Source organism: Macrosteles quadrilineatus, unplaced genomic scaffold (assembly GCF_028750875.1).
Source record: "Macrosteles quadrilineatus isolate MER2022 unplaced genomic scaffold, UCM_ALF_1.0 Scaffold_9__3_contigs__length_116548681, whole genome shotgun sequence".
Lineage (NCBI taxonomy): Eukaryota > Metazoa > Arthropoda > Insecta > Hemiptera > Cicadellidae > Macrosteles > Macrosteles quadrilineatus.
This window is the reverse complement of record NW_026542602.1, coordinates 87,610,146-87,636,956: the sequence shown is the minus strand read 5'-3', so window position 1 is coordinate 87,636,956 and position 26,811 is coordinate 87,610,146. Positions and strand designations below refer to the sequence as shown.

The 26,811-nt window shown below is 36.3% G+C and overlaps 1 protein-coding gene across 1 annotated transcript in view; it reads left to right on the top strand.

Moving 5' to 3' along the window:
• LOC129004328 (tRNA dimethylallyltransferase-like) overlaps positions 1 to 26,811 on the top strand; it is a 169,664-nt gene that overhangs the window by 80,023 nt on the left and 62,830 nt on the right. Inside the window, exon 4 of the mRNA XM_054432874.1 lies at positions 17,169 to 17,304. Within this exon, the coding sequence (XP_054288849.1) occupies positions 17,169 to 17,304 (136 nt within the window). The remainder of the gene's footprint in view (positions 1 to 17,168; positions 17,305 to 26,811) is intronic.

The following is a 26,811-nucleotide window of genomic DNA, read 5'->3' as shown; positions in this document are numbered from 1 at the left end:
AGCAAAGTACCAAACGTCCACTTGCTCAATCGGAGTTATAACGTTATCTGTCTTATTACAAGTTGTCACACATCTTATCCTTTAAAATGTTTTGCTATTTAATCGACATTTAAGTTTAAGCATGGTTTAGCAATTCTCCTTGAAATATCTCTTTGATGAAACTTTTAATTACAAACGATCTTTTGTTAAACTTTAGATAGTATACATATCTGGTGTTTAACTGATATGACACGTTTAATAGCAATAAACTAATTGAAAATCTTTGTAATGTAAACGGATGTTTATAACGTAGAACAGGTATAAGTGTATACTGTGTTGGCATACCTACATTAAGATGTAGCACTGCTTAACTTTTTATTTTGTCTTTTGTATAACCATCAACTGAAACAAACTGTTCACATGTTCTACAACCTCTTATCATACAACTGGACCTAGATTGTTGTTTTACTTTTGTAAGGATGTCCAAACCTGTATTACTGTGACCTGAGCAGGAACTTAATGACAGGAGTTTTGCCAAATGACAGTGGAAAATGTCTTGATGATATCTTTCTCGCGGTATAAAACCTGTGCCAATTACTTGTTAGAAGAAAAATTATCTTCAAACCTGCCTCGGCGACAAGGCAGTTCAGAATGTAAAAGAAGACACAGAAATACCAGTGCACAGATACTTAAAAAAAGATATATTTTGAAGAACTAACTGATGAAGTCTCTCAAAGAATGTATAGCACTAGATAACAATTACTGGTCCTAAGTTGTCTGTATTGAATAAAAATTGCCAATTGGGTTTCTTCAATGTACACTATACATCATAATATCACTTTTTCGCCAACATTCACAGTAAGACATTTTCAAGATGAAATTTTCCAACTGCAGGAAGTAGCTCCTGAACTGCTTCATTTTTAGTGTTCAACATTTGGCTTGATACTCAAAGTAATTACTTGACAACTGCGTTCGTCGACAATAATTATCCTCCAAGTAAATTAGTTGACACTAATTAAATAACAGTTTTTCCGTCCGTCAGTTGGCGCGAGCGAGTCTAAATTTACTCTGACAGAGGCCGCGTGCTAGACATGGAAGCGTTGGCAGTTGCTTTGGTCTAGTCTAGATATGTCTGGACCTTCAGCTACACAATTAACTACCCTTTGGTTCTGGCTGATGAAATATTCTAGTTCTGTTTCTTTGGATTTTACATGTAAACAAACAATAATAGCATAAAATAGTGAGGAAAAAGTCGGCATAAACATTGCAATAGCCTCACCCTGATTGGTTGTGAATTATTAAATACAATACAATGTTCTCTTTATCATGTTTTCATATGATAAATAAGAATGAGTATCAAAATTAAATCTTCGGTACCTACTTGGTGAATGGTAAAGTTAGCTTTGACTGATTCGCTACTGCGTACAATACGGATAGATGGATATACACAATATCACCCAAACTAATAAAAATATCTCTTATTCAAATAACATACACATTCAAATCGAAACACCACAATCTTTATTTAATCCCTCGTGAGAGCTTAATTTACCTGTTTAGGGATGAATCCCACAGATACTTGAGACACGGTGACAATGTTGTGGTGACAGACGGTGTGGTCAAGGGCGCACGTGGGCTTAGTGTTACACTTCCGCAAATATCTCCTCAGTCGCTCAGTCGCCGACAGTCGACACCCTGAAATAACTGGAGTCTGTCACGACCACCACTCTCGCGGGGGATCAGGTTCAAAATGCAAAATGTCTTCATTTGTTTTTGAAAAATGTAGAAAGTCTAAAAATGCTCTTGACAAATAGGCACAAACTGAAAAACATAAAAACTGTTCTTGACGACAAGTAGGCACAAACTGTAAGATATCTAAACTGTTCTCGACTAGTAGGCACAATCTGTAAAACTTCTGAAACTGTTCTCGACAAGTAGGCATAATCTGTAAAACTTCTAACATCTGAAACTGTTCTCGACTTGTAGGCACAATCTGTAAAACATCCGAAACTGTTCTTCACAAGTAGACACAATCTGTAAAACATCTGAAACTGTTCTTGACTAGTAGGCACAATCTGTAAAACATCCGAAACTGTTCTTGACAAGTAGGCACTATCTGTAAAACATCTGAAACTGTTCTTGACAAGTAGACAGAATCTGTAAAACATCTGAAACTGTTCTCTACAAGTAGGCACAAACTGTAAAACAATCGAAACTGTTCTCGACTAGTAGGCACAATCTGTAAAACATCCGAAACTGTTCTTGACAAGTAGGCACAAACTGTAAAACAATCGAAACTGTTCTTGACAAGTAGACAGAATCTGTAAAACATCTGAAACTGTTCTCTACAAGTAGGCACTAACGGTAAAACATCTGAAACTGTTCTCGACAAATAAGCACAAACTGCAAAACATTAAAACTGTTCTTGACAAATAGGCACAATCTTTAAAACTTCTGAAAACTGCATAATTGGTCTTGAATAAATATTATACAAACTAAACAAACTTATTTGTTACGTTACAAATTTTATTGTTGATTTAATTTTTCATTTTAGATTTTTGTTGTTAATATTTTTGAGGTAACTGTATGAAACTACTCTGAAGCCCTAATTTCGTCTCAACGGTTTCACCCAGTTTAATTTTATCCATATTGAATACTCTTCGGAGACTCTTGGAAGCCCTTTATGTACGCCGTCTTCTCCCAGGACCCCAAATTTGCCGGTTGTCCGGTCCAAGTAAAGTGAGTGTTCGTGGGATCCTTCTGACCCTTGACCCCCTGGTGTGGCGATTCCAAACATAATTTATCTATTCATTTTCTTTCCCAAACTCGCGCACATTGAATCCGCCTGGTCGTTATAGAGAAATTAGTCATAGTTACCCATCGGCAAACTCCTGGTAGAATGTGTTTTGACACAATGAAATGTGACTTTTGGTTCCTATACGACTAAACTGGTTCTTGACCAGTTTTGTTATTAATTTTTTTTGTAACCTTGTATTTTTTACTTATTTTTGCAAACTCGGGCCTTTACCCGGCACGCATTATATATTTACTATAACTATACAAATTACTTATTTTTCTAGAAGAAAAAATACTAAAACAAAACAATGTACAAATGTTTTTAAGCGAATGAAGGATTATTGTAATTACCTGATATAAACATACACGATTGTCAAGTAAATTAGAAGTAAACTAGAACAATGTAGAGCGTCTTACTGATCATAAACTAACAGAGCTAAATGAAAAATCTAAACAATTCCCTACTAAGCATTTTTTCAGTCTCCATGCTTGATGCGACGGGGTATTTACAGTTCTTAAAGTATTACAAATTTTTTTAAATATACATTTTCAAAGTTTCAAATAAATCTTACACCTTACACAAGTTAAATGTAATATTTAATCAAACTATTGAAAATAATATCGACTGCGGTAATAGGTAAAAGAAGCAATTATTTTTTGTTTGGGTATACAAATAAAATGTAATAGGGGCGGACTTTTCTAGTAAGAGTGCAGGACTTCAGTCCAGAAGACATGGGTTCAGTTCCCACCACCACCATGGCTTTTTGCTATGTGCCAATGACATGATTCAATGGTTCAGACCCCACCGAGAGCTGTTAAAATAAAAAACATTATATGTTTCCAAGCAGAATAACTTTCTCTGCATTAAACTCCTCCCACTAAAATACAAGAATTGTTTTACTGCAATTGCGGACATAAGGACAGGGGGGAACTAACCCCCTACTTGAACTAAAAGGGGGAGAGCCTTTAGAGACCAGACAACTCAACTAGCCTCTATGCGGACTAAACGTGGAATTTCCAAGTAGGCTACTTGAGAATGTTTACTGGGCTACTTATTTTCTGCAGTCTCCTTTGTTATACTTCATGTTGATAATCGAATTAATTTACAAAAAAATAGTTTTTAAAATCCATTTCGTGTCAACGTCGGATTTGATTTTACAATTTTAATGTTTATTCACTTGGCGGACACACATAGAGACGCATTGAAGAAAAATTGGAATAATCTTTCTTAACGTTTTATCTTCTGATTTTCAAAGATTAAAATAGTTATTAAATCTTATGACTGGCCGAAATAATAAAACTGCAGAAGAAGAAGCAGCGTAGTAAGTCTTGAGACGTAAAACCAATAAGCTGTTTAATTGACCACATTGATGTGTATAGGATCTCACTTTTTGTGACTCGTCCCATCACCATAGAATGAATAATTATAACCTTTATTAAACAATTGTTCCAATATATACGTTTGTGTTTACCATTTGTTTGGATGTGTGGATTAAAAAGCATTTTATAAATATTTTTAGCTCGTAGCAAAGCACTTTAAGCATTGGAAGCGTCTTAAATTGAATAATTCTTTTAGACTTCTACCATAGTACTTTTGAAAACCTCGATAACGCAGGTTCAGTTTTTGTTGAGCGTACTAAAATTAATTATTTTCAATTCTATTTCAGTCAACTGTATTAATTGTAGTGAGTTTAAATATAATATTTAAATGATGTACCCACATACATGGAAAAATTCTCACGGTTTCCAGATAAATTGTCCAGTAAACGAATAGCAATAGTTAACATGAAAACAATTGAAGTATATTAGTAGATTTAAGACAAAACTGAAACCTTCATTAACGTATGTTTTGGACTATTGGAATCAAAGGTACCAAAGTTTCAAGGTCATCAGATTGGCGGGTTTTTATCTACAGAAAAGAAATCAGACACAAATTGTATTATATGTCAGACTAACCAAATAAACCAAGATGGAAAAATCTACTAATAATAGCTATGGAACTCCTTACTGCATATCAGTTACACAGTTTGTCATACATGAGCTGTCGCAGCCTTGAATGCCGCTAGTGTTCAGTCGTCTATAAAAGTTAATCTCTCATTTAATGTTCGTCATAAATGTTAAGCATTCAAACACAATGCGGGTACTCGACCTACGGCTAAATGCTTCCTCGACATACGACTAAGCAAATGCTTCCTTGAACTGCTAAGCAAATGCCTCCTCGACCTACGGATAAGCAAATGCCTCCTCGACCTATGGCTAAGCAAATGCTTCCTCGACTTACTGCTAAGCAAATGCTTCCTCGACCTACGGCTAAGCAAATGCCTCCTCGACCTATGGCTAAGCAAATGCTTTCTCGACTTACGGCTAAGCAAATGCTTCCTCGACTTACGGCTAATCAAATGCTTCCTTGGCCTGCTAAGCAAATGCCTCCTCGACATACGGCTAAGCAAATGCCTCCTCGACCTATGGCTAAGCAAATGCTTCCTCGACTTACTGCTAAGCAAATGCTTCCTCGACTTACTGCTAAGCAAATGCTTCCTCGACTTACGGCTAAGCAAATGCTTCCTCGACTTATGGCTAAGCAAATGCTTCCTCGACTTACGGCTAAGCAAATGCTTCCTCGACCTACTGCTAAGCAAATGCTTCCTCGACCTACTTCTAAGCAAATGCTTCCTCGACCTACTGCTAAGTAAATGCTTCCTCGACCTACTGACAAGCAAATGCTTCGTCGACCTACTGACAAGCAAATGCTACCTCGACCATCGGCTAAGCAAATGCTTCCTAGACCTACTGCTAAGCAAATGCTTCCTAGACCTACTGCTAAGCAAATGCTTCCTAGACCTACTGCTAAGCAAATGCTTCCTAGACCTACTGACAAGCAAATGCTTCGTCGACCTACTGACAAGCAAATGCTTCCTCGACCATCGGCTAAGCAAATGCTTCCTAGACCTACTGCTAAGCAAATGCTTCCTAGACCTACTGCTAAGCAAATGGTTCCTCGACCTACTGCTAAGCAAATGCTTCCTAGACCTACTGCTAAGCAAATGGTTCCTCGACCTACTGCTAAGCAAATGGTTCCTCGACCTACGGCTAAGAAAATGATTTTTCGACCTACTGACAAGCAAATGCTTCCTCGACCTACGTCCAAGCAAATGCTTCGTCGACATACGAACTAAACAAATGCTTTATCGACCAACGGTAAAAGCTCGAGGATGATTTTTACTCGTTATCGTGGTAACAAAATCATAGACTGTACTGTATATGTTTTTAGATGGTGTTTTTGCCTCTGTGGTATCAGTAGGTATGGAAAACTAATCGGTTCTAGGCCTTATCATGAGATTATTTCCTATAATTCGCTAAAACGAGTTTATAGACTTAAACACAGAACAAATTTACATTTCACATTCTAATTCACATTCATATTTAAACTCAGAACCAAGCGATTACTGTCAAATATACCTTATAAATAGGAGAAAGGGCGTTTGTATACGTCAAAGTTACTGGAAGTTTGAGGATAATGAGTGTACTAGTAGTATCCAAAGTCAACGACATATAACTTCTACCGTGTATTTGGGCAGAGAAGTGACCACACACGCTGGTGCTGGTGATTACTGTAGCCACCGTGTAAATACTGAACGTTCCAAGCAAACAAAGAGATGGTCATAATTGGGATAGACAATTAAACGTTCACGCCGTCTTGTGGTTTAAACAGCTGTTTGGGGGAGGGTAGGAGGAGTTTACACTTCATTTGAGATGTTGGTAGACTTGTATCTTGCTTATTGGTACCTATTAGTAAACCTAGGATGTGCAATCGGACATGCAGTACATTTACTGTGGGAGTTAATTTTTGGTTTATTTGTTGTTAATTAAATTGCTCTTTTACTTGTCCAGTGAGATTGTATAGCCTAGGTAAATAATCGCGATTGCTGGCGTTAATAAGTCGCACTGTAATTTAATTACTTCGAAAGTCGATTTCGGATAGTGAAGCATACATCCAATATTTAAACTACCTGTTTCATAATTAAAATAGTAGAAACTGATTCTTATAGATTCTGACACTATGTTAAATATCTATTTTGTGTATCTCTTATGGTAGGCTACGTCTAAATCAGGAGTATAAAAATCGGTTGTTTGTAAATGATAGAATACGTATTTTATTCACGAATACGTTGGTCAATGTTAAATTCGCACAATAGGTTAGTTCAACCGCTAATTAGGTTAATTTTCCAAAGTTTTCTAGTACCTTATTCTTATTTTACGGTGTCCAAATAATTTTTCAAATTTTCTTATCGTCCAGGCTGGTAAAACTTAAACGATTCCGATAAACTTGTCACAAAGGAATTTGTTTGTTGTTGTGAATCTATCTGAATCACAATGAGTCATAGCTGTCACAGACGTCTCTGCGTTTACAATAATATTTACACATAGTTTTGTTGTGTCGCATGATATTATTTATTTACATTTCAACTCCAGAACTCTTTCAGCATTGCGACCTTGAGTATTTGAATTACTTGCCTAGTCGTCATAGCAATTTTGATTTAAATTTAGTATTCGGACTGTCACCAAAAGCAGTTGGAGTTTGTCAAAAAATAAAATTGAGTCACTGTATTTTTAACTTATTTTCAGAGAAAAACTATCTCTAATGATTCATTAATTAACTGATGTGGTAATAGAGTTCGCTTACAAACAATATACTGTAGTAGACTCATCAAATTCGTGAGAATTGTTTGTTTCAAATCGATTCTAAGTATTTCCTCGGCTCATTTATGACCTTGTCTGGAATATTCATAGTCACAACTATATTCATAACCATCATCATCTTGTCTGAAACAGCTCAACTTCCTCTTTTGTGTTTTCTAAGTCGAGGATTGATTAAATATGAGTGTAGAGTGAGATTATTTGTATAGCGATGTTACCGACTCACAGACTATTTTAGCCAGGATATTCAAAGCTTAAATGATCGACGAAAAATACTAACTATTTCTAACTTATTACTTCTGGGAGTCAAACCGGTAATCGCCTGAGTACAACGCGAACATAAGCACTCGACTACCCAGCTAAACAGACAGCAGACAAAGTTTTCTAGTCTGACGACTCCGGCACAACACCATTAAAGCCGTCACAGCCGAGAGGTCTCGGGTTCAATTATTCCGATTATAAGCGCAGTACAATTACCTGGAGGTATTAATTAATAGAGACTTATCAGGCGACGACCTCGACGCTGGGTAATCACTATTGGGCGTTAATTTGACCAGGATTACTTCTTTGCTGAATCCGAGCACCATGAAATATCCGGCGCGAAGGACCATGGAAGTGGTAGTGTTTGGTCATGGTTGTTTATTTGAAAACTCTTCACCAGTCTGGTGTCAGTTACTGAGTATGGCTAATTGGTGATGTCTTTGTATAGTGCAGATAGACTTATCATACGCCTGTAATGTAAAAACTGTTTTTATGTGTTTCATTATGCGTTTGAGTGCACTAATGTCGACTACATGTTGAATGAAAACTTAAGAAAATATTGCAAATAAATTGTTGCAACTTACATGAAAACTTACAACTTGAAAATACATGCAACGTTGCAATGTTGCAATAGCAATCCAGTTGGAACGCAAATGAATAACATCGTGCACCATGAGTAAACAATTCATTAGCTTGTGCAAATTCCCAGATAGCTTTGAGTAGTACGACTCAGTTAAATTTTCAACATTTGACAAAGTTTAATATTTTTGATAAATCCACTAGCTTGTAATTGAATTAAATACAACATTTTTCGAGAATCGCATTCAGGAACTATTTTGATATCTTGTGGTGAAGTTAAGCCTGAATTACGACAATCTTACAGTCCCTAGCCACCTAGCTAAGTCCAGATGTGTTTTTATTATGAACCAATTAATATTTACACTCATTCAGTTACTAATCAAGAGCTTCTGGTTTGATCCATGTTTAGGACCGTCAAGGTTGTTTCACAATAGAAGTAGCTTGAAGTATCTGGGAATCGAATATGCAAATCACCCGTATTAATTACCATAGACACTTTTATAAATGAGGTGTAAAACGTATAGTGTATTCGTCCAGTCTTTTTAATCTCCTTTATGATGGCGTAACTTCAGTCATTTTTACGATTAAGTTACTTTGGAATGAAATTGGCCACCTTCGCTAATATCTGGGCACGCACTTTAAAATGTTCGAAATAGGCGAACAGAGCTAAGCTTACAGAAAATGTTTCTACTAAATAAAACCTCAGTGCCCAAATGTAGAGTGTAGATTGATTGAGAAGGGGAGTGTCTCACCAGGTTCCCTAGTTTTTTTAAATATTTTTCGCTTGCTACTTACTGTCGCTAAAGCTCAACCATTTACTGAACCAAATTTCCGAAACATCTCAAAAAGCTAATCTCTATACTTGAATAGATACAACTTCCGTATCGGCGTGGTGGGGCGATCTGACGTTCGAGTAAGAGGGAGAACTGCCAGGTTGACTACCTGACCAATAAGAGCAAGGAGAGCCCATCGATATATAACTACTACTGGATTGCTGGCTGAGCTCGCTAGCCCGAGCCGAAATCAGTGGTTGCGTTTCGCACTTGAAGGCGTCGGGTAGGGGCAAGAAAGGGGCAAGAAACCCGCACGGTGCTTGGGTTTTACATCGCACTGACGCTGTGATAGCATTTGTTTACCCTATTTTAAACTATTGATTCACGAAAAATGTTCATCGGGGGATATTTTGACTCACTATATAGTTATATTAAAAACCGAAAGTATATAAGTTAGTAATCAATTAATTGCTATACAGTACAACGCGTATTTACATTGTTATAAAGTTGGGCGATAACATAATAGGCATTTGTATTTAAAAATTGCTTGGATGGTTTGGGTTATGGGTTTTATAAAAAGGTTGATAAATTAAACAATAAAAATACAGTACAGTTGTATAAAAACCATTTATTTGAATACAGTACCACACAGAGTAGCCTACATTTCACGCATTATTAAAAAGTACTAATTTTGTTAGCTTTTGACGAATACCAACTTTTGACAGTGCTGGTTTGCTCTTTAGCATGACTGTAGCAAATTATAAAAAAAACAAATTTCCGATTAACTTTATCAGCTTAATTTCGTGCGTGTCCTCTCCAAAGTCGACGTTAACATATGGGTGTAGCTACTTAAATTGCATTCGTCAGCTGTCAAAAGACTAACACATTCTTCACATGTTACTGTACCTAATATTTTTCTAACCAGACTTATAATATAATACATAATTCTTGTAGTATGATCCAGTTTCCGCAGATACCACTCTTTGAAAGTCAATTACATGGTTTTCTTCACAGTCATCAATATCGCAACTAACAATTGCCTTTGTCTCTGTATTTGTGTACCTTAGGACTGTAAAAATAGACAGTGAGTGCAAATTCTTTCATTTTTTCTGAATACACGGTCCTGAATTTACTGGTGTTACTATTTTTCATAGAATGGGCAGTTAAATCTAACGGAAATCCTGAAAACTTTTCCTCTAAAAACTCTATTAACCTATCAAGTGCTTTAAATTATTTCTTAAACACTACAATCATTTCATGCATGGATTTTATCCTAGCATCTCTTCTATTAGCCGCGGTTGAAGAATTTTGACCTTCCGTCTCAGAAGAGAGATAGCTCCTATCCATTATTTGTCCATTTAAAAATACTTCCAATTCAACACCTGTTCTTTTATAAAGTATTAAGACTTTTTTATATTCGAAGTGGGAATAATGGAACAAACAATCTTTCATACAACACAAGAAGCAACAGTCAAAGATTATTTAGATTTCCCAAAGTAAACAAATCAATATTTAGACAGTCTTATCAGTACAGTGGGCCAAAATATTTCAACCAATTACCTCACGATATCAAAAGCAATGCAAATTTAAAGCCATTTTCTATTCAAATAATAAAGTGGTTAATTGAGACGCCAAATATAGATTTTTTAAATAGTGTTGTAACATAAAGAATTTTGTTTTTCTAAATCTTTGCAAATTTAACGTTTTGTATTGTAATTATCAAATCTGCATATCTTGTTTTAAATTGTTGATTTACATGATTTTATACTGTTTATATAGGATTCTTTTTTTAATATATTTTTATTGTAAATATCTATTATTGTAATAATATTGTTATTTCATTTTGTTTAATTTAACAACTGTCATCAAGAAGCCGCAGAGAGCGGCAAGGTGTTTTTAATGTTGGACTGGACTGAAAGTTTATAGAATGTACTTTATATTGTTAATTTTTATTGAACGTTGTCACATTAACTGGATGCTGTGGCAACGTAATCCCAAGTTTTTATTTCATTTGTATGTAATGTCCCTAATTATGGTGGAATAAATCATTATTTCATATTTCATTAATTCATACATTGCTAACCAAACTACCACGTGAAAGTGCTATATGTCCACTTAATAACTAGCAGGATGATTCATTCACAGATGGTTTACTTTTGCTTCTTCGTACATGACCTCGAATTGTTAAAAACAACTATTAACAACTAAAAACAACTATTATAGATTTGGCGGGGTTGCTAGTGGCGGAATATTTTTTTGGCGGGATAGTTCGTTGGCGGGAATAGTAGTGGGCGGCGGCGCGAGTTGCTGTTTTGCCCCTACCGGGCGCCTGCAACACCGCGATACGTCCCGCCACTCACACCTGTACGCGACCGAATTTCTCTACACAGCTCTTATGGACAGCGCGCAATCCAGTAGTAGTTATATATCGATGGGAGAGCCTGACGCGGTTTCCATAGCAACAGGCGCTGTTGCCATATCGCACTGCATCTCCACGCCCGCACGCACATGTGCAGTTCCTCCAGTGTTATGACAGTGACTACTTCGAGTACAGTATACTGTCCGCGAGAGTTTAGAAGTCCCCTAAGCTAGAAAAAAAAACGTTTTGATGTTGGAATAGTCATCACATGTGTATTTCACAGTATATTTTGGGTTTACAACAGAAATGTCGTTTCCTACCAGAAGTCAGTAAATAGAGCGTTCCAAACATAGGGAATAATTTATTTTGGAACAAATGTTTCTGTACTTCTAAGCTGTTCTGTTTACAACACTTCCCTATCAGCAGATGTTCTCTAACTATCAACAGATAACACGAAATTACAGCACAGCACTCAGTGTAACGCTGCGTGCGTTGTTGTAAGCTGGCGCTGGCGCGCATATTCTGTGTCTGTGAGGATTGAGGAAGTTGAAGTTGCAGTTCCCGCTCACTGCGACTAACAACGCGGCAACATCGCAACGGCAGTCTCCCCACTGCTCGCTACCCCTCCACACCTCTCCGATACGGAAGTTGTATCTATTCAACTATAACTATTCAACTGTTGGTCTCCCTTGACAAACTCACTGTGAACTACCGTTCGTTTTTAGTTTGACTTGCTAGGCGTCGGAATTGGGAATACCTTCTGCATACTACTTTTGCCAATACGAGAGCACCTAATAGTAAAACTTTTTTTCTAAACACTTCAGTGTCAGATTAGGTAAGGTTAGGTTAGGCTGTGGTAGGTTAGTTTGTGTACACCCGCTGGGCTTCTGAACATATAAAACCATAGAAAAAACACACTTTAGTCTATGATAAAACCTTCTGTATCCTACTTTTGCTAATACAAGAGCACTTATCGATATTTTTTTTCTATCGATAAGTGATCATGCAGTATGCCTTCTGCATTATAGTTATGCTAATACGATATCACTTATTGATAAAAGTCTGTTGTTGCTTACCATCCCAGTTTTAGATTAGGTTAGACTATGGTGGGATAGTTTGGGTTAAGTCAACTCGTTTGGCTCCCGAATCATCTGGTGAAAGATTTTTCCAGTACATACTCATCGATTATTAAACCCTTTTGAACTTTTCTAAAAAATTCTTACTGTTATCCAATTAGTGTATTTAAATTCATAAGTTTTACAAGACCTTTAAAGCAACGCCGCCTGTTCTCTGTCGCAAGAGTGAGTCCCTTGGTGATAAGACAAGCGGTCAGCGACAGTTCCATTTTCCATGTTATTCATCTTCATTAGTTCCCCTAGGCTGGTCCACCCCTTGGTCACAAGTTTGTCATGTTGGGAGGCTGTTGGTGTAGACCACATGGGACCATGGCTAAGGTTCAATAACGTAAGTTCGAATATCACTTGGCAAATCTTGGACGCATACAATAAAACAAGTTTTTTATAACATTTTGGCACGCGTTGCGTTTAGACCTCAGTATGCTCCGTTAAACTTTTATCTATGGTTAAACCATTGAAACATAGACATTCCCAATGTTATTTGTCTAAAATCATTTTCGTGAAAAGAAAGAGTCTTAAAATGTACGAAAATAGTCTGAGGGAAATTATTGTTACAGTAAGTTGTCTTGAATTGTATGAAAAGCAATTTTATGTGGCACTGTGGTATATGCCTACTTGGATTGTAACAAATTAACCTTTATTAGAATTGTAATGGCATAATTTAACCTTCTAAAATTCGACAACAATCTGAAAAAAAATTTGAAATTCGTTTTGGGATGGTGTGTATTTTTTTACCCCCTGGTGTTGCTCCAGATAGATTTTTGAAAGAGTGAAACATGGTTTGATAAGAAGCTTAATACAAAAAAACTGGGAAGAATGAGGTTTAATTTTCACTATTGCTAAGATTTACTTTGTAACCTTTTACCTTTCTAGAAGACTCGTATTTGAGACCTCCTGAGTTGAAATCAGTTATAATTATAATACTCTGTACTATGCAAATGTCAGGCCTCCAAGCTACATTATTATTAAGAAGCGAAATTGAAACCTACTATTAACTCAAATGCATATGATAATATTTAGCAAATTGCATACTTTCTAAAGTTCATGATATATAATTAGAACCAATGGTAATTTAAGAGCTCATTACAATTAAAATCTATTAAAGTAAAATATAATTATGGGGAACAGTAGGTTCACTATGAATTTCAAATAATCAACTGAAATTTCTATGCGTAAATGCGTCAAGTTTGAAATTGTGATAAAACTCAGCGATTAAAATTGGCAGTTAAACACAACAAATGTCAAAAGGAATCAGAACTCTACATTGGAACTGAACTTCCCTGAATTATGGAAAAGTTTCGCTTCCTACATACAGTTTTTTATTCCAGCATTTACTCAACATTGCATGAGGCTATTTCATCTCCCAATATTCTGTCATATCCGGAATTAATTAATCGACTGGTAGAATATTTTGTAGCAATGTTCTAATTACTTTTCTAAACTAAAGTGAACTGATATAAATCTGGACCTAGTCAATACGGAATTCGCTTTTTTCAAACATTTAGAGCATTGTATATAGGTAGGTTAACGATTTGCCACTAAACTATAATGACACTACAGTTTTGAGGGGGGATCGTCCAGGATAACGTTAATAAATGCCAGTAGCATAGCTGAAAAAAAACGAAACATAAAATCTTGCAGTTGCCATCAACATACATGATTTCCCCTCTTGTTAGCTTACAAAACATTAGAATATAACCTCAATATCATCAGCACCCCCTTGCAGCGATGTTTCGGCTATGGAACAAATGGCGCGAACATTGTACCGGATGTTTCCCTCAGATCTTCCCCTTGTCAAGGTCACGCGATTCATCTTCGTGGTTGAATATCATCAATCTCCTCCCCCACCCCAGTCTTCTGTAAGTGCAGTTGTGAGGGGGTGTTGAACACTAATGCCACAATTGATTGCAGACGGGAATCTCTCTATTATAAGTCCCGAAGCCCCAGTGATGTATGGAAGCTCATAAGTGCGATGTCAAATTCTTTCGCCATGAGCCTATGATAATCCCATTCGTTTTATTGTTGGGAGTTGTCGTGAGTTCTTTTTTGGCTGATGAGTTTTGGTGACTTAGGCACGGTTCACACGAGCGACATATCTAGCTGAGTTTGTTTGGGTAGTTATCAGTTGGTTGCGGTTGACGAAAGTTATATAAAGTTTCGTTGCTACCTGGAAAATACGCCAAACTCTTCCTTAATTAAGCTTCTGACAAAACATTCCACTGATATAATGCTAAAATAATGTCAATAAGGATAAGGCAACGTAATGTAAACTATATTATTGTATATGACACAATCTTTTAGCATATTAAAAAAACTAAAACAAAAAATATACTTACTACATCTTGTCTGCTAGATATTTTATCTGCTTTAATACTTGCATTGCAAATCAATATACTTGATCTTAGTAGGTTAGATCCAAAAATATCGAGACATATTATTACTTCAATTGTATTTCACACTGTAAGTTCACCACTGTGCCCTCTTTAGCTACAATTGGTCTATATGGATGCGACAAATTTCAAATCAAAAGTAAATGCTTTCATTAAAAATGTTTTTTTTATCTCTTTAGCAGGAGTGGACCTGAATAAGTTCGCTTGGAGTAAAACAGACCCCAACTCGTCCAAGTAGATATTCTTCTCATCATCCAGTCAGAGGTTGTTCTACATCGTTAGCGGGTCAATGATAACTTACAATTTGTTTTGGAATTTAAGTTACTTAGCGATTCGCTTTTTTGTTGGTTGAATCTGCAAACACAATCAAATCATCTAGAAGATAAATTAAATCATTAATGCTGAACACCCTTTGAGAACCTTATTTAACTACATTCTCTTGGAACGTGAAACCGGATTTAGCTGGTCCGAGTAGATGTTCGCCTCCGTATCCAAAGTCAATACTTGTACTTTATCATATTTTGAAGCTCTGCTCTTTAGCGATTTGGCCCAGTTGTCGATCGAATTCCTAGCACAATCAAAATACTGTGAAGGCCGCGATGTGTCTTGGTTCACTGGCCGACACGTACGATCCGCGCAGTTGGCTCGCCTTCCGCCATACATCTGCGAGAATGTGCTGCGCGGCCTTGGAGGAAAGGGGATTTGCCAAATTTCGTCATCCCGCCAGTGTCACGGCCACCCAGTGATTCAAGATTGGCTTCTAGAGTTTCAGTTGAGCTATAGATTAGAATTCGTCAATAAATGGTTGACGTAGAAAGTGAAATTTACTCATCAATTAATTGTTAAAATGCAATTTATAATCAGATAGCTGTTATCTCTTTTTATTACCGTTAATAAGATAGATTTTGAGAAACGTAAGGTGTTAAAATATCAAAACAAGGCATGTTAATGCAGTATCAATAGGCAATTAAATAGCAGACAGAATAAGGTCAAATGATTTGTTGGTGGACAAAAAGTATGAACAAGTGTTTAATTTTCCACGCATGATATTCGTATGCCTTTGTAATTATAGAGATGGTTCATCAGGAGTAGGATCTGGACATTTCCTTTTTTTGAAGAAGGGTTAGATTTACTAAACCCCGAGCTCCTACTAGTCAATTATATTTCAGTCAGTTGGGGAAGGAATAACAAACACGATGTAGCAATCCTATTAAACTAACGCTATACTAAGAAATTTTATTCTCAAATGAGCCATGAGTTTGTCTAGTATTTGCGAGAGATTACTGAGGATTGATTTAAGTTTTCAAATTCTTCACAGTTGATCTCAGGAACTATATGATCTCGCCCGAATATCTAATGTCACTAATTTGTAACTGTTCAATCGATTACGCCAATTTTAGTTTGATTTAATTGCAACCGATACATCTTAAACCTTTGCTAAAAGAGTAACCAGTGAAGACAAAGCAGAATCGCTATCACTTGTGTAGATCCACACGAGACGCTCGCTGATGCCACCTCCTCGACGGATGTGTAAGACTCTACCCTTGTAAGGTAATCCTCGGCTAAGTGCTGAGGTCTTCATCTCTGGCGTTCCTAGAACATCGCCTCTGTGTATTTTGACACGGCAACAGAGAAGATTACCCGGTGCAGCTCCGGCGGCAGCTTAGGATCGCAGAATTGTGGTATGAATGGAAAAATTGCTTCGTCAGCTTGTCATCTACGAGGACTGTAGGTTTTAGAAGTTGATTATTGGAAGTAGGTAGATTTATGATTTTCCAAAGATTTTAGAATTTTCTAATTTAAAAAGTACCATCCATCGCACTTTATGGATAACAAACACTCTTACAAATCAACTTAACAGAGCAAGACAAAGGATATACGATCCAATACTTCTTCGCTGTCTATCCAGGAGTAATTTCAAAAGTTCATACTCACAGGACTTTCTGTTTCAAGTGTATCTTCAAACGTAATATTTTAAAACGTCCACTATTTCTTATTGGAATACCACACTAATCCAGACAACACTCAGACGAAGAAGGCTGAATTCCAAATGCTGACTGTTTTGAAATCTTGTGGAAATATTCATCTGTAAGCTTTCTTCTTGTAGGAAACACAATAGTGTCGCAGATTAAGGCCAAAAATATTTAGTTTATTGTATCCGTAGTTCCATCTTGTTATACTAAACTTGTTGTTTCAGGTCTCTTCAGGTGGTACAGTCCACGGGTCGACGTCACAGTGAACTGATCGAAGAACAGCGTGCTGCTGGCGGAGGCAGCCACGCTGGGCCGCTCAGATTTCCAAATTCTGCTATCCTTTGGATCACTTGTCAACAGGTAAAACTTCGTGAATTTGCATTATTTAGGGAATCTAAGATTTTGGGGTCTAAAATTACCTTTACGCAAACCCTCGCCTTTACCTTCTGAGTGGATTCTATAAACTTTTCGCCCTCTCTGGTATTTCCTGCACAGTCCGCAGCATTCCACATAAAGTTCTTTCACCATGGTGTAGTCTTGACTCATTAGTGCCTCTTTTTTTGATTGCTTGCTGAATTGTGTAAATCTTTGTAAACTCAAGCCTAGTTTATATTTGCAAAGTAACTTGCTGAGCCTTTTTCATTTTCCTGTTCTGCGCCGGTTGGTTGTAGTCTTCTTGAAATGAGCTCATATTAGTACAGTACACATCAGATCTGGAACAATTTATTTTCGAAATTTGATCCAGAAAATGACTGCGATGCCCTATTTATCCAATGTTATCCTATCCTATTCTTTATTTATATTTCCTATTTATTAATAATCTTTTAGCGAATTTATCTTTAGAGTTGCTAGCGTTCTACATGATAACAATTAATTGTAGTTTTATGAAATGTGATAAAACACGAATTTCATTAGTCCTATTAAACTTCAAAGACAAAAATACTACGAAAGACACCAAATAAACACGAAAGAACATGGATGCATTTCGTAGGTTTTGTCTTCGCCCGAAATTGTACACTGTACTCGTATTTATAACTTTATCGCCCGTATATTTGATTGTGTGTTGCTATAAATTATTGATATCATGAAAGTGACAGATGCAGGTTTGTTTGCTTGTGACGACAGGAGGGTCGGGCAGACAACACAAATATTAGACGTGTGTTGGTTCATAGGAATCGGTTATGCTGTCCTCAACGACTTGAACTGGAATTAAAATTGTTACGATATAATTTTGTGCAGTGAATTTGAGTCGCAATATGTGCTATGGAGTTTAAGTTCCTGGATTAAACTAGCCCCCAAAGTTATCATCCTGAAGGATCACATCATCGTCATTTTTAAGATAAGTTTTCTGGTATGTAGTATTTTTATTGTTTACTGTCCATTTTGTTATTTTAAGTAGCATTTGTAAACTACTGCATTTCTAATCTTCTTGTAATACATATTCGACATTCGTTCTTACATCTTCGTACATTATTATGTTCTTCTAGTATGGCGATTTGTCATTAATTTTGTATGTCTTTAATAATAGGGCCAGATCGACGATAAATACTTCTTATTGAGATTGTGTACGAATAATTCCACTCATGGCTGCAAAAACGTCGTCGATAACATGCTCAGGGAAAATATTATTGACCCTACACTTTTCTTACCCTTCCTTTATATGAAATGTTGTCCTAGTTGTCCAGCTTTTTATTTGTCCTTGGATTGTTTTGCAAGGTGATCACTGAAGTTAAGAATTTAAATTAAACCAGCCATTCTTTATTTGGGTTACACTAATAAAATAGCTGAATCCGTCAATTTTATTTTTATGTACAAAATTTTTAAAAATACAAAGAAAAAGCTATACAGGGTGTTTTTTTTTAAACTTGCATCTTTATTTATGTAAAAACCGCAATAGATAGAAATATGCAGTTGGCGGGAATCATCTATTGACGTAGGGGGCACAATTTTTTTTGAATTTAACGTTACATTCACATTCCCCCCCCTTTCCCCCTGCCCCCAACTTAATTTTTTTAAAAAGCAAGGTACCCTTTGTGACATATCAAATAAAAGAGCATGAAAAAAGAAAATGTTTGATGAAAAAAATTGAAAATCGGTTCATAAATTTGTGAGATATTCCCCCCCTCCCCCCCCCCGGAACTTATTTTTTTTTTTAAAGCAAGTACCCCTTGTGACATATCAAATGAAAGAGCATGAAAAAAGAAAATTTTTGGTGAAAAAAATTTAAAATCGGCTCATGAATTTGTGAGATAATCCCCCCCCTTTTCCCCTACCCATAACTTGTTTTTTTAATAGCAAGGTACCCGCCCTTGTGACATATCAAATGAAAAATAAATTTCACCAAACATTTTATTTTTTCATGCTCTTTCATTTGATATGTCACAAGGCGTACCTTGTTATTTAAAAAAATTAAGTTTGGGCAGGGGGAAAGGGGGGGGGGGAATTTCAATGTAACGTTGAATTCAAAACAATTGGGCCCCCTACGTCAATAGATGATTCCCGCAAACTGCATATTTCTATCTATTGCGGTTTTTACATAAATAAAGATGCAAGTTTTTAAAAAAACACCCTGTATAGTATTTGATAAATTACTACACTCTATGTATTTAGTAGAAAAATAAATTGTACAGTGTGTTTATATTCTTTCACAATTAACTTACTAATCGACCGGTTGATAAGATATCATAAGATTACTTTCTACACTAATTATTTAGGTACTAGAGATAGGTATGTGAGAACAAAAAGAATTATGGAATTCTAGGAATTTCCTCGATTATAATCGATAAATATAAATGTTATAGATAATATCTACTGGTAAAGGTCCGCTAAAAGTCTTAGATTTTGATTCAAAGAAACTTGTAGTCCCTAGACTTGCATTAGATTCATTTCTACAAAATTATTATTTGTAGATTTATTTGTAATTAAATATTCCTACCTAGGATATGTTATGAAGTCTTAAATAGTATTGCCTATAAAGAAAGTCTTAAAGGCTTTCTTCGCCCAAACCGATCGATTCACGATTCAATATCCTGCTCCTATGTTAAGTGGTTTATTTATATGTAATTTCCTCAGGAAGGTGCATTTAATTTGTCCGGGGAAGAGAGGGTGTTTAATAGAGTAATAAACGTAACGTAAACTAATTTCACGGCGCCTGGGCCTTAGAAGACTAGCTTGGTAGGTGGATTCTGGGGAGAAAATCGGACAATGTCATCGTAGTGAAATTGAAAATAGTAAATCTAAATATAAAATATGTGTAACAACTATTATACAGTAAAAGGTAATAATTATGCCTATGTACTCATTTATTTACAAATTGCTTTCTTAAACTTTAGAATCAATGATAATTGAAACTCAGTTAACAGTTAAAAGCAAATCTTTGTAAATTAGTTTAAGTTCTTCTTTTATGTGTATGCACGTGTTTTCAATTATTAAAACAGGGACATTTCTAGAAGTAGATTTTTCAAGCTTAAGTTTTATTGAGGTTTCCTATTGCATTAGCCGTAGCTGTTTTGAAAATTTTTTATGTTCAACGTTACTTAACATTTTAAGATATGATAATACATTATATGTTACACATTAATAATTAGAAGCATCGAGCAGTCTAAAACCTTACAATGCTCAGCCACTATTTTTGTGTTGTTTCCTAGTTTCTAAAACTTTAATACTTTTCATTGAAATAGCTACCACACAAAGTAGGTATTTTAAGCCCAAGTATGAATGGAGATGAGTTAATGGATGGAAACAGTTCTAAAATTAATTTTTTTCACGTTCATAATTCATTGATTTAGATCTTCCATACTTGCTGCTTAAGAAGTAGTCTTTCACAAACCATTTCAACATCTTGTAGCTTTTAGTAGAAGCGTGTGAATCTATTATAGTGTTGAGATACCCTCCAGTTATTTTCTTGTTGTGCCAAAACAGTATGACTCATCGGTCTTATTATTTCCTACATTCCAACCAAATTACTTTTCACGGAACCCTTAACTGAACTCTCTCACTCACTCTCTCGAGCCGGGGGCTATATTAGTGGCTGTACCGAAACTGCCACGACGTTTTATGATCATAATCCCTACCGAAACTGCCACGCCAATTAGTGAGGATTATAAGGGTGTTTTTGAGAATGCTAGAAACACTGAAACTGCCACGGCGGATTCCTCAGGAAGGGGAGGTTGGTTTGGCAACGTGCAGGGAGAAACGGGAATGAGAATATCCCTCACTCATCACAGTGACGATTTTGAAACACAACACTTTACTTTGCTCATAACTTAGTTAAATGCTTTTCATGTCGCTACTTAAAAGAGGCCATACTAACTTTGTACTTATTTAAATCAAGTATCAATAGAAAAAGACATTTAACTACCGATGAAGTCAGAAATAATTAAATAATATGTTCTAAAGGATTAAGATTGCAATGGAATGTAAAATGTTTCTTACTAAATGTATTATATGAATGCTCTTAACCCGTTATAGTGAATTACTGGCGTTAAAGAACTCGATAAACACATATTTTATCATTAGATTTGGAAGTTTTCAGTTTATAAATATAACAAGGTGTAGGTAGGCATCGTCAAAATTGAACAAGAAGAAACATAATCTAATGCAAATAATAGCACAACAGGATACGTGTCCTGAAGTATAAATAAAACACAATTGAGTATATGTTGATCATATTTGGCGAATTTATTGATTTCATCCTATACTATTAATATTTTGCGAAAAAAAAAACACTTTTGACCTCGCCGTAGTAGTAAACCCTAGGTGTTTGTTAAATCTAATGTTATTTAAATGGGGAATAAATATGTATTGTTTATAGACAATTTTAGTAAGAATCCAATAAAACAAATTGAAATTCACTTAGTGTGCAGGTTTGCTGCGGGCTGCGGTGGAGGTAATGTATTTAGAAATGAGCTGGGAATACCATGAAAACATGCTTTTCAGCAATGAGTTGGAAATACTGCGCGCACTGCGTTTCAATTGTCTTAGGAATTGGCGTCGAAGTATGAGATCCTTTGTGATGCCTAGAATACACAGAATTGAGTTCGAGTCTGTCCAGATTTTGTTTAGTGCGAAATACAAATAAAATATAAGACTAGGCCAAGAAATACACAGATACAATTATACTTGTATACATAAGGCGAATAATGTGCAGGTTTACATTAATAATACCAGATAAAAACTTCAAAATTGATAAGTATACATTTTAGATACGGTTGATAAAAAATAAATCCTAATTAGCCTAGGCTACTTGTAGTGATAATTCAGGGTCACCTAATTCTGCCAACATAGAAACCGGGAATAGCACGTGAATTTTAAGTATCAGGAAAAAGTCCACGAGTTGTAATTGAATTTAGTAAGAAACCGGGAAATAAAAATGGTCAAATACTTGCCGTGAAATCCACCCGAAACCACAGAGTTTACACGTTTTGCGTAATCGAAAAACGCCATTGCGAGAAACTACTTTAGAAATGACCACGAATATTGGCGCAATATCGATAAATCATCACACACTAAGCTGCAAGTGCAAGATGATCATTAATTTTTCGTCGATCGCGAAAAATAGTTACGGGTGTTAAAATAATCGCTGGAGATGAATGCGAATGTTGCCGCAATTGTGAAATCATCACCGGTCATCATCATTGCTGTCGTAGTTTACCATCACAGTTATTTCTGCGTTTGATCGCTAGAAATTATCACGGATTTGGCCACGATCGTAACATACGATCACGGATGTTCGTTAAAGTTTCTTATGCCGATTCTTCATTTTTAGGCGTTTCCGTGATCGCAAGTAATAATCTCGGTCGTTTCTATGATCACAGAAAATTGTCACGGATGTTACGCCTGGTGGGAAATCAACACGAATTTGTTTCCCATTTTCTCATGTTTAATTAGAATGAAATGGGACTCGGTGTATGTTTTTGCATATTTATTTAGTAATATACCTCAATTATAAATTTTGTTTATTCACATATACAGGGCTGGGCAAAAGTATGGACATAACCAGTTAACTTTTTAATGGGTTACGCCAAGAAAACAAAACTCTGTACACGTCTCTATATCACGCAAGTGAACTTTTTGTTGTATTCAAATTTTGTTCTTAAACCAAAAATAGGTTTTTTTGGTGGCCCCATCGAGTGACACCTCATATTAATAGGCCATTAGTCGAAGAAATATATATCGAAGAAAGAATATCGACAAAAGCTAGAGGACTCCATCTAAACTCAACCCACTACAGTAACTGAAGAATGGTACGCGTTAAAATCGTTTCAGTTACTGTTACTCGTTGTTATATATAATATGTGAAGCATTTTGCTCGACATCCTCCCCGATTTTTTCTCTAGCAAAACCACTTATCAACACCACACTTTGTATAACAAAACGGTAGCCGTCTACTAACAACGCCGCGCCCTTTCTCTTCGTTTCAAATATCTTATCCTCCATCGAAAGACTATCAACTAAGTATAACTAACACACCAACACCCTTACTACTAACTCTCTGAAGGATGGCACAAAACTGTTGAGAAATACCGAATTTGAAAAATATTACATGAGTCAAGCTAATAGGAGGGCATTCCAGTGAGATTCCACGTGAACGCCCCTCTGCAGACCATGGTTGGGTACAGTATTTGTAGTTCTGCAACCTAGCGTCTTGGGCGAATAAAACTATTTATGAATATTACAGTTTTACAGTATTATTTTAGTATTTGATCACCTCTCGTGTAATTAAAAGCGTCGAACAGATAATATAAAATGCAGTGTTATAAAAGTGGTAAATGAAACATAAAACTTGTTTCTCAGTGGTAAATAATTATTCATTAAAGCAAATATATTCTCAAGAGGCGGAATAAATACTTATAAAGTAAATACTCTAACAGTCGCAACACTAAAAACTTAAATTAACATAAAATAACTCCTCCTATAATATAAATACGAAAGGGCAAATCAATCACTTATTTTTCCAATCAACGTATTATTGTGAAAGAAAAGGTTAAGACAGAAATGGGAATTTTGAGTCTCCCGTTTCTCCCCGTCTATCTGGGGAATCCGCCGTGGCAGTTTCAGTGTTTCTAGCCCTCTCAAAAACACCCTTATAATCCTCACTAATTGCCGTGGCAGTTTCAGTATGGAGCATGATCGTAAAACGTCGTGGCAGTTTCGGTGTCCCCATATTAGTATGAGCTCTCTCTCTTTCTCTTAGAACAACCCACAGTTTAACCCGTAAAGCGATTTTCCTGTTTTGAATTCTCTTCCCAGACTGGTGTTTGTCAGATTTAAACTATTCGCAATGCAGGCTGCACAGAATAGAAATGATGGTATAACAGCCTGCGGATGAAAAAATATACATGACGATTTGTATAAATACCTCCTTATGACCAACATCCTCTTCTGAAGACAAAATAAATAGATTATTTACCCTATTATCTGTAGTTCAATTAGGTAGTTGAATTCCAAACGTATTTGGCCATTTTCCAATCACGGTTTCGTTTATCAGGTCCTCATAGACATGTTTGAGTTGATTATACTATGAGGTAATAAATGCTCTTAGAAGATCCCTGTGGTTATGCAACGATTAGAAGAATTTAAGATTTATTTACATTTTTTCGTGCTTGGCTATTTTTGAAACCACGATTTTCTTCACCAGGTTGTTATAGGTGATCTGCCTGAATATTAACAATTAAGTAATAAGCAATTACAAGTGCTTATGTAGAATGCATTCTGTTTAGTGATTCCTAAGATGATGTTAACATCCTAGACATCATGCATGGTACTATAGGTGTAATCGTAATGTAGTTCTGTTCCGTAGTGGGTTTGGTTTAATCTTAACTTCTAACATAAACATTTCATAAACCACGATATTCTTCAACGAATATTGCATTCTTGCTAATATTATGCTAGCAATAAAACAACAAAGTTCATAGTTCTTTAGGTAGTTCTTGTTTCTGGTATACTAAACAGCACTTCTGCGTTTTAGTTCTCTTAATTTATTCTCCAGAAGGACGCCAAATAACTTCTGTATCATAATTTTGCGTGTTAGTGCTAAAATTATATGTTACGGATGTAATTTAAAAGCCTTCAAACACTCCCAATCTATTTATTTACGTACATTCTTCGTAGGCCTGAAGATCAAAATTCATCGCCACTGTGACATCATTTACACGTACCTTCTGGTAACTGTTAACATAATCCTGATTGATATACTAATGTAATATATATATTTTTTATTTGTGGTATATTTATATTCAATAGTATTGTAAAACTCACAATTTCCTAAATGAAACACTTTGTCCCTGTAGATTCCTGTTCTTTAGAAGCTAGTTAACGGTTAGCATAGTTGTTTCAAATGGTGTTTTTAATTGGTCCAGAGATGACAACCGACTGTCCACGACGTCTGAGGACCGGTTTCCTCCAGACTTGGCTAGAGTCTCTGACGAGCGTGGGAGGCGAGTTGCAACTATGTACTGCTTGTAACCGGTTCGCTCACGACTCTGACCGAGTTTTATTGCCCGGGAACTGCAAGTGTCTGGGTCTGGGCTGGGCGTGCACGCGTAGAGAAATATGCAACAGGATTCTTGCTGCAAAATATTTGAAGGAGCCGTAGTTTTCTTCGTCCTCGTGTTGGAAGAGAATAGATCTTGCGAGAAATATGCTACTGATTCTTGTTAGAACATATTTAAAGGAGCCGTAGTTTTCTTCGTCTTCGTGTTGGACGAGAATGGATCTTTCGAGAAATATGCTACAGGTTTCTTGTTAGAACATATTTAAAGGAGCCGTAGTTTTCTTCGTCTTCGTGTTGGACGAGGACAAAACTTGCGAGAAATATGCAACAGGGTCTGGGCTGGGCGTGCACGCGTAGAGAAATATGCAACAGGATTCTTGCTGCAACACATTTGAAGGAGCCGTAGTTTTCTTCGTCCTCGTGTTGGAAGAGAATGGAACTTGCGAGAAATATGCAACAGGATTCTTGCTGCAACACATTTGAAGGAGCTGTAGTTTTCTTCGTCATCGTGTTAGAAGAGAATGGAACTTGCGAGAAATATGCAACAGGATTCTTGCTGCAACACATTTGAAGGAGCTGTAGTTTTCTTCGTCCTCGTGTTGGAAGACAATGGAACTTGCGAGGAATAGGCAACAAGATTTTTGCTCGAACATATTTGAAGGAGCCGTAGTTTTCTTCGTCCTCGTGTTGGAAGAGAATGGAACTTGCGAGAAATATGAAACAGGATTCTTGCTGCAACACATTTGAAGGAGCCGTGGTTTTCTTCGTCATCGTGTTGGAAGAGAATGGAACTTGCGAGAAATATGCAACAGGATTCTTGCTGCAACACATTTGAAGGAGCCGTAGTTTTCTTCGTCCTCGTATTGGAAGACAATGGAACTTGCGAGGAATAGGCAACAAGATTTTTGCTGGAACATATTTGAAGGAGCCGTAGTTTTCTTCGTCCTCGTGTTGGAAGAGAATGGAACTTGCGAGAAATATGAAACAGGATTCTTGCTGCAACATATTTGAAGGAGCCGTAGTTTTCTTCGTCCTCGTGTTGGAAGACAATGGAACTTGCGAGAAATATGCAACAGGATTCTTGCTGCAACACATTTGAAGGAGCCGTAGTTTTCTTCGTCCTCGTGTTGGAAGACAATGGAACTTGCGAGGAATAGGCAACAAGATTTTTGCTGGAACATATTTGAAGAAGCCGTAGTTTTCTTCGTCCTCGTGTTGGAAGAGAATGGAACTTGCGAGAAATATGAAACAGGATTCTTGCTGCAACATATTTGAAGGAGCCGTAGTTTTCTTCGTCTTCGTGTTGGACGAGAAAGAATCTTGTGAGGAATATGCAACATGATTCTTGCTGGAATATACTTGAAGGATTTGCA